This window comes from Carassius auratus, chromosome 2 (genome assembly GCF_003368295.1).
Source record: "Carassius auratus strain Wakin chromosome 2, ASM336829v1, whole genome shotgun sequence".
Classification (NCBI taxonomy): domain Eukaryota; kingdom Metazoa; phylum Chordata; class Actinopteri; order Cypriniformes; family Cyprinidae; genus Carassius; species Carassius auratus.
This window is the reverse complement of record NC_039244.1, coordinates 5,931,718-5,941,594: the sequence shown is the minus strand read 5'-3', so window position 1 is coordinate 5,941,594 and position 9,877 is coordinate 5,931,718. Positions and strand designations below refer to the sequence as shown.

At 36.3% G+C, this 9,877-nt stretch overlaps 1 protein-coding gene across 1 annotated transcript; it reads left to right on the top strand.

Annotated features, from left to right (window-relative positions):
• The first annotated feature begins 384 nt into the window (after window positions 1-384).
• LOC113113829 (protein tilB homolog) lies at window positions 385-8,719 on the top strand. Its single transcript, XM_026280327.1, has 12 exons — window positions 385-662; window positions 845-1,012; window positions 1,105-1,182; window positions 1,964-2,136; window positions 2,217-2,392; window positions 2,759-2,932; window positions 3,072-3,146; window positions 3,953-4,015; window positions 4,208-4,277; window positions 4,628-4,723; window positions 5,591-5,673; window positions 8,100-8,719. The coding sequence occupies exons 1-12, from the start codon at window positions 653-655 to the stop codon at window positions 8,290-8,292; spliced, it is 1,359 nt and encodes a 452-aa protein (XP_026136112.1). The 5' UTR covers window positions 385-652; the 3' UTR covers window positions 8,293-8,719.
• Window positions 8,720-9,877: the final 1,158 nt, after the last annotated feature.

Sequence of the window (9,877 nt, the reverse complement as noted above, 5' to 3'; positions counted from 1 at the left end):
GTCGGCTATAGGAGATTATCTGCCCTCTACATGATAAACCGCTGGAATTTTTTTGTCATACTGACCAGCACTGTGTATGTTATCTGTGTACAATTGATTTGCACAAAACCACAAGACTGTATATGCTGTAGCTGAGTGGACAGAGAAACAAGTATGAACTGAAAGACACTGCTAGTGCTTGTACTAAAAAAATATATTTATGGTTCTATAAAAATTGGAATCGACAGCCAATTTTGAAAAATTATGTTATTAAAAAATATGTCTAAAACACTTAGTTCCCCCATTACAGAAGAATGTTGTTACATCCTTCACGCCACTCAGCATATCGAAAATCAATACATTTCTTTGACTGTTATTGTTCACCCTGACCGCTAGGTGGCAGAGATGCTACGTGAATATAAACTGAGCAACAGGAGCGTTTTGTTGATAAAAATGTTCAGTAAACTTGTTGTTCAGTCGTGTGTCGAGATTACACCGTGCTAGTGAAGATTAGGACTGTTATTGTCGAGATAAATACGGAATGATTTTCTGATTCTGGCGATTTGCTCGACTGGAACGTTTCAAAGGATAGGCCTGGAAACACAAGCACGAGCTTCGGACTGCAGCGTGCCCGTTTCTATAGCAACGCATAACACACTTGCGCGAGCAAGTCATGGTCCGCAGTAAGTGCTTTATTATTAACAAATACATTTTTATTTATTCCTATAATAAAATAGCTATTTTATTATATGACTCTTTAAACAAAGGATTCTTCCAAAATAAAGTTAAATGTTTTTTTTATTTTCTTTTTCTTGCGGTTTAGCTGTTGGTAAACTAATCCTTTCTTTCTTCGTTTTCTGATCAGTCAGCGAGGATCTGATCCGCCGCAGAGCAGAGCACAATAATGGGGAGATCTTCTCCCTGGAGGAGGTTTCCCTCCATCAGCAGGACATCGAGAGGATCGAGCTTATCGACAAATGGTGCAGAGACCTCAAAATCCTCTACTTACAGAACAACCTCATCCCAAAGATAGGTAACGTTAGGCAAAGTTTCATGTAGGCTACATATCAGTGGAAACACAACAACTAAATATATGGCTATATGCTTTTAACTTTGTTTATGCAGAAAATGTGAGCAGACTAAAGAAGCTGGAGTATCTAAATCTGGCGCTGAACAACATAGAAGTCATCGAGAATTTAGAAGGTGACTTTCATAAATAGTTATGTATATATATATATATATATATATATATATATATATATATGTGTGTGTGTGTGTGTGTGTGTGTGTGTGTGTGTGTGTGTGTGTGTGTGTGTGTGTGTATAATTTACCCTCTGAATTTGGTGATTTTTAGAATCAATTTAGATGTAGAATGTAGATTATTGTGCATTTGTTTTTTAAAAACATGTCTATGTTGTTTTTAGTAGGTTTTGTTTCAGTTATTTTAGTACATCAAATTAAATGAAAATGAGAGTTGTTTCCTTGGCAATTTTTTGTTTGTTTGTTTGTTTTTTTTTTTATATTTTATGTCAAGTAACAAAATTGTTTTTTATTTATTTTATTTATATATATATATATATATATATATATATATATATATATATATATATATATATATATATGATTTTAAATCAGAACCATTTAACTTACTTTTAGCCAACTACTCCCAACATTGTTTTTAGCGTATATGCAGTTCTTCTCAGATTCACATGAGTGTCCTAGCAGACCAACCACAAGTGTAGTTTATCATATGAATTATGCATATTCAATTCTGACAGCCGGAACATGTTCAAATGCTTAATTTTAACAGTATATGTGTTCATCATTTGAAAATTAACAGCTTGAAGAGTGTGGTGTATTATATCTATTTTGTTGCATATATACTGTTTACATGCATATTACAGCTCAATTTAGGCTTGATTTTTGTGTAAATTAGTTCATATGTATGCATGTAACTCTGATTTATGGGTGTATTTGTTTGTAGGCTGTGAGAGTTTACAGAAACTAGACCTGACGGTGAATTTTGTGGGTAAGCTGAGCAGTGTGGAGTCTCTGAAGCAGAACGTTCATCTCAGAGAACTCTACCTGGTGGGAAACCCCTGTACTGAATTTCAAGGATACAGACAATATGTGGTGGCATGTCTGCCTCAACTACAGGTACTGCACTGAGACAGACATATACAGAGACATTTTAAGCTTTGCGTTATTTATGAATGACTGTCTTTTTTGCTTTGCAGTGGTTAGATGGGAAAGAAATCAGACGAGGTGAGCGTATTCAGGCCCTGCAGGAACTGGATGCAGTGAGGAGACTTGTTTTTGAGCAGGAGGCAGAGTATTTAGAGAAAAGAGAGGAACAGAAAAAGAGTGGTTTGAAAGAGACAACCGAAAAGCAGGAGGATCCTCAGATAAACCAGTGAGTGTCTGTAAGGTAGCGGACTTTGAATAACTGAATTAGGAGAGCTAAAAGACAATTTGGTTTGTATTAGATAAACTTTAACAGATTTAACAGAAATTTACCTTTTTAGAAATTAAAGTAAACTTATTGAAGTCTGTATAATTCACACAGTAGAAAGCACACACAGGTTGTGCACCGATTCACCCCAAAACTCTCTTTTCTTGAAAAGTTACATTCACAGAAAATTCCTCATAATATAAGTTATTTTCAAGAAATTTGAACATGCTTTGGTGTTTTGCGTAAAAAAGAGAGTTATCTGCTTTGAGCCAGAACTGTGAATTTCTAACTTTGATGAGCCTTAACCGTGATGATTATTTTACACAGTTTGCTCTCTGAAAACCAAAATGGGACCCATCAGAATAGAGGAACAAGCTCCAAGGTTTCCAATGAGGATAAAGAGAAGGAGTTCTGGGAAAAGCCTTGCTCATTCACACCAGAATCCAGACTAGAGGCCCATCGCCATCTGGAGGACAAGAGGAGGGCCAAAGAGAAAGAGAGGTACTTGCTTATTCAGAAAAAGAGGACTGAAATCCCTGTAGTGCTATCTATGTCTAAATATCACTGTGATGCCCATTTCTATGAGATAAAGACAAATGAAACAATGTTTCGTAATGCAGTCAATTCTGTGTTTCTACAGAGAGAAGCCCAAAACCAAAACCACTAGAACTCTGATTACTGCAGATGGACGAGTGCTGAATATCAATGAGCCCAAGTACACACACAAAAACACACAAACACAATACTACTGTCAGTCTGCTTATTTTCTTAAACAAATTCTAAGACACAATTCCGTCCCTTATGAACATGACTTTGTGTTGTGGTGGACAGACCCCGTCTACAAATTGTGTAGCAGTCAGTCAGACTAAAGCCAGCTCTCACCATTTTAAAGTGACAAGCCCAGAATCCACAATCCAGAAGGAAAAATGGAAAATGCAAATATATCCAAAATGCATGTCCAAAAACAGGCATGAGGATAAAATTCAGTGAGGCAAAGCAAACAAATGGACTTATCCAAAAAAGTTACAACACTGTCACTGGAGCATTCCTCTAAGATACAGAAAATAAAAAGGTATATATCTGTACCCCATTTATCCCTGAATGGTACATCTTAGTACTTAATTAAGGTACATATTAGTTTACTTTAAGAGTACATGTTAGTACCTAAAGTGTACATATTCATATCTTTTGAGGGGGTACCACCCCAGTGACAGCTGTACCTTTTTTTTCTGAGAGAGTGGGCAGAATAATGTGCAAAGTGGACCAGAATTTATGCCAACAGCCAAACGTCTGGCTGAATGAGACTAGTGCTAACAAGACATAAAAGCACAAGTGATAACTTGAGTCTATTTATAGTGAGAAACAGGAAATCAACATCAGGTAAGATGGCTAAACTAGGACACAGGAGAGATACAGTAAATGTCATGCATCAACAGTGCCTCACTCCAACCAGAGATACACATGAGCTCACATACTGTACATTACTTATAATATTTATTTCATGTGATCTCTACCTCCAAGGTTGGACTTCAGTCTCACTGAGGATGAGAACAACTGCATGCATTTGGAAATACATGTTTACAGGTAGAGACACACTCATTCACTCACTCCAGCTGGCTTTTGTCCTGCACAATGATCAGCACAAAATGATGAAATCATGATATAGCACTATACTTCCTTTCTTTCTTTGAGTAAACTTTGAGTGTATTTTGGTGTCATTTAGTAACTTTTCTTCTAACACCATCCACTCTCACATTGGTCTCTTCTGTGCTATAGGCATATGGACACCTCACTGCTGGATGTGGATGTTCAGCCAACATACGTGAGAGTGACCGTCAAAGGAAAGGTATACTATACATCCCTCTGTCTCTTTCTTTCAATCTCTTTCTCTCTCTCATCTGATGAGTTTGACCTTTAAAGCTGATTACCCAGCAGTAAATCTACACTCTTTATGCTGCCTCATTTCCTCACAAATCTGCGGCAGACCAATACAAGTAACGGTTCTGACTTCACAACACCACAGATGTTTGTGCGTGTGTGTGTGTTTGTGTTTGTGTGCGACTGATCTCGGTATTGATGTATATGAGTTTATGACTGGTGATACTGTAGTAGATCACTTTTACAGTGACAAGTGCTTGAAAGCCCACATAAATAAAAGTGTGTATGTGGTGTGGTGTGGTGTGTGTGTGTGTGCAGGTGTTCCAGCTGGTTTTGCCTGCAGAAGTGAAGCCTGACAGCAGCACAGCACAGAGATCCCAAACCACCGGCCACCTGCTCCTCATCCTGCCTCTGGTACAGCTCAGTACACCTGAAACACACCTTTCAAACACCCTCCTGATGTCTTTGAACACAGTTTCCATCCCAGTTTGTGCTGAATGAACATAACCTTACCAAAGATAATATCTGTTAAAATCATTCCCTTCAATATAATCCCAGAATTGTGCCAAAATGTTGTTAACTGATGTGAAGTACTTTTTGAAAGTTGACGTTCCCTGCAGTCTTACATTCTGTGCTTCACCTAAAATTATTTTTTTCATTTATTTGATTTTTTTTATGTATAGGCTTTTGTGATCTGATATTAATAATGCTGCAATGAAACTTGTACATGAACAAAATATTGTACAAGTTTACTGAAGTCAAAAATACGATTGAAAATTATGCTAAATGTGAAAGAAATGGTGGGGATTTTCAACACTTTTTTTCCTTTACTTTTATGTAAGCTACTGTTCAAAATATTTTTTTATCTGTTTTAATATATTTAATATTTCAATATATTTAATGTATGTTATTTGTATTTTCAATTGAATGTATCCTTGCTGAATAATAGTATTAAATTCTTTTAAAAAATTACAACAACATATAAATAAAAAAAGTATATATCTTACTGACTCCAAACTTTAGAATTTTTATTTTATTTTCCAATTTTTAACTTAATATCTTAAAAACATTGTTTATAGTCAGTTACCAAGTGTAGTGAAACTGGAATGGAAATCTAACAAACTGATGCATTAACATGCTGTTGGCTAACAGCTTTCAGAAAGTGTAGTTGAATGATCAGTTAATTTGCAAGTTTTTTTTAAGGATAACTTTATGTATGCATATCTAGACTGTATAAAACCTCTTCTTAAAACCCATTCTGGTATTATTTTTTTGTCCTAGGCACATGGAGAGATAAAACCAAAGAAACCCATTGCCAGGCCAAGCAGTGTCACCAGTAAGCAAAATATCAAGAAAGCGACCAGGTAATTCAGTAGCAGTTCAGCTGCATGTCTATGTGAACATGTGTGTTCTTGTCTTAATAGTGTGATTGTGGTTTTGCTACCACACCAGACAACAAAAAGTGTCCTTGGTCTGGAATAGTTTTTATTCATGGTCAACGTATCAAATATAAAATCCTAAAACAGAATTCTGCTAAATACCTTTTGTATTCCAAGAAAACAAAGAAAAATCTGGCATTCAAATGACATGAGGGTGAGTGAGAGGGTGACAGTATTTTAATTTCTGGGTGAACTAACCATTTAAGATGACAAGAATCAAATTTGCGACCTTGACTAAAACACTTAACTGTAGGTTGCTCCAGGGACGCTGAACTTCTAATTAGGGTAGAGGTGGCTTTGGAGCTATTTTTACTAAATTACTAAATTGCAATATATACACACATACACGCTTATCTGCTTTATAATTGATCTCTCTTTATAGTCCTCTCTCCCATTCTCTCGTCTTCTCTGCAGTTTACAGCCGGAGGTCTTGTGCGGTCACTTTCACACTGTACAATATCCCTTGTGTGTGTGCAGGCACCTCTAATGGGTCTTAACGCATGTTTGCATTAACCCGTGTGACTGTGGAATTAGTTTGTTGTCCATTTTGGGACCGTGTGTCTGCGTGAGTCCTTCAGTCGGTTTATCAGCATAGTAAGTGAACACTGGGGTATAACATTAAAGACCTAATAAAAATGCAAATAAGATGCAAATAGACCAGTTACTTTTATTTCACTCACAAACACGCACTCTTCTGCCCTGTCTTCATCCTGATGGATGACATCATCTCAACCTGATTACTCCTGACATGCTTGGAGGACAGATGCTCTTGCTTTTATGTTATTTACTGAGACCCTCAGGTAACACACACACACACTCTAACGCACCTGTGTTCCTGCCCCTGAGGAAATCATTGCACTTTCTGTAAATCATCTGTGTGTGTGATAATGTACCCGCTGATTTGCTCGGAAAGTACAATATAATTGCACGCTATCAGTAATTCAGAGTCCAATCAGGTTTCAGCTACCACACTAATTACATTTTTAGTGATTCATTCTTAAAGCATGCGAGAGACAGAAGTGGAGATAAAAAGAGTGACTCTTATACTGTACTATAAATACATGATATGTACTATAAGTGATATATATATTGATATATTGTGTAGTCAAAGAGCTCACCAGAGATTGTTAGACTACTGTCCTAGCAAAAATAAAGCCCTGCTGTGTGTTGAAGTCACAAGCCTTTTGGTGTGAGTCTTCAGGCTGTCAGGACTGATTTATCTGCTATCATGATGGATGGGGTTGGCCATCATACTTGGATTTGTGTTTCTATGTAAGAGGCAGAACGCTGCAGCACTGTTCTGTTGGGGAGGCCTGTGGTACAACATGATGATGGTGGGGAATAGTAGTGTATTAATGGACATTTATCAGCTTGCCTCACTGCTTAGTGCTTGTCAAGTAACGAACAAACATGGTTTCCGTTCACTTTTGCTTTCTTAATCTTCACAGCCGATCCATAATGATCCATTAAATGAATTAATTAGGGTGCATATGTGATTAACTACTACTTTGTGATGTTGTACTGTAATGTATGCTATAGGAGAATAGCTTATTTAGGTAACAGATTAGGTAACAGTGTTCTATGGTGTGAGGTTGGATCACAGTAAGTGATCATTAAATGTCAAATCAGCCCTTTTCTTTTCTTCTTAAATGACTTTTTTGTAATTTTGATAATCCTCTCTTGCTTAGTGATTGCATTCTATGGCAGTTAACAGTTTACTTCCTGTCACCATTGCTGTTCCATCAGCATCTGTTTCTTGAAGTCTGTTACTTCCAGGACAGCTTAATGCAGTTACACATTTGGGGTTAAATGTTTAGTTCAATGGTTCTTAACCTCGCACTGTACTCCCACTGTCCAATACAATATTCAATGGATTCCTATATGTTAACATAACTATAGCTAAGATATTCACACTAATATTATTATGAACAGAAACTTGGATTGTATATATATATATATATATATATATATATGTAAATTAACCACAATTCAATTTTTGAGCATAAAAAACATTGTTCGGTTTCCAATATTATTCAAAATATCTTCTTGTGTTGCTTAAAATAATGAAAGTCATATTAGTCTCTTAAGTATTTTTTTTCTTCATAATAAGGTACACAGATGAATCAAGCACAGTAAGAACTAGGACATTTATTCAGAAAGTGAATAGGGTCAAATGTGTCTTATAGTGTGCGTCTTTGTGGTGGATGTGATTTAGCAAAGAGTAGGTGGGAGAAACCGACTTTGATTTTTGCAGAGATTGTGCTGACTGAACAGTTAGACTAGAGTTATAGACTAATAAATTGTTAAAACGCAATAAAACAGCAATCTCAGTCAGATCTGTCTCTCTGCAGGGCAGCAGCAGGGCGTGAATTACTGGAGGTGGATCCCGGTCTGGCTCAGAGTCTGGCCAACATTGTTCCCAAAGGAAAGGAGTCTTCCCACAAGCCCCTGCAGCTATTGCAGCCTCACCAGCGCTGTGGTGTTGAGGAAAGGCCTGTGTCAAAGGACTTCGTGGATGATCCAGAAGTGCCTCCACTTATGTGAGCGAGAAAGAGAGAGAGAATATGCTATTACATGACACAGCAAGAGAGCATAAGCCTAATCACACTCTCTGCTGAGCTCGTGGAAGTGTGTGTGTGAGATATATTTAGTTCTATTCATTAGACATGCAGTTAAACAGATGAGTAATTTTCAGTCTCATTAAAGCTTGCTGAATATTTCACTGCTACACATTCTTAACTTTCAGTGTGTTCTTGTACTCTTGATGTGCAGCATAAATTATTTTCTCCATCCATCTGAAATAATTGTATTCATGATTGTAATATGTGTAAAAGTTATTGCTATATATGTACTCTTTTTGTTGTTTTTTTGTTTCCATCAAAACCAGCTTGTGATGTTTCTGGCCTCTGACCTACTATTTTAAATGATCATTTGTTTGTAGTAGTCATAGCAATAAAGACTATGTCTAAAATAATTTTCCATACTATGTCACCTTTATTTTTATAGTGCTTGATGCAATACGTATTGTTTCAAAGAAGCTTCACAAGTGATATTAAGATGCAAAAAAATCTAAGGTTTTAATGGTTCTTCAAATATGAGACTTTTTTTTTTTGATGTTGCAAAATTAATTAATTATTAAACAAAATTCAGATATAAGGCAGCTCATCACAATACAATATTGTGATCATCCAGCTCATTTCAGTTTCATACCAATGAGTTTCTTTTGGAAATTAAACTGCCAACGCTGACTGTGTCTTTAGCTTGTAAACATTCTGAGGTGATAAACAGCTTCAATGCCACTGTAGACAGCCTTACATGTATTGTCACCTGCTGGTGCATGGCATAACTGCATAATTTTGAGTCCAAAAAAATATCCTGCACCTTTAAATGCCACTTATTACTGTATTTAAGTATTAAATGTATTAGATGCTTTTACATTGTTACAAAAATGTTTAATTTCAAATAAATGCTGTTTTTTTTCATTATTTATTTGAATTATTTCTGAAAGATCATGTGACACTGTCATATCACCAATTTTGGTTGTCTAAAAACAAGGGTTGGCTCAACTTCCCCACAGGGTCAAATCAACCCACTCTCCCCTATTGCTGTTTTTACTTTATTTTTTTATCTAATTATTTTTTATCAAATAAATGCAGACTTGGAGACCTCTTTCAAAAACTAAAATCTTACCCACCCTAAACTTTAGAACCGTAAGTGTACTTCATTTGTAATTTGATTCTGGTCACTTGCATGTGCTTAATGATTATTATTCAAGATCTGTGTTTATGTTTGTTTAAGTTGATTAATAGTCCAGGATTTCTAATCATAGGCTTAGAGTCAGTTTGTTGTGCTGCTTTTTCCCTTATATGTATTGGAGGATATGTGTTGGAGATGAAGGAAAATGCTGATGTGTGTGTGTGTGTGTGTGTGTGTGTGTGTTAAAGAGGTCAGATGTGTACATAACTGCCAACGGATGAGCTCATTTCTCTACAGTATTTCTATTTTCAGGAAAGCAAGAAGATATACTCACCCTATAGTTCACACTCCTTACAGCTCGCACGCAAACACACACACACACACACACAACAAAGATCAAACACATCACAGTATATGCACATTCTTTACAGCT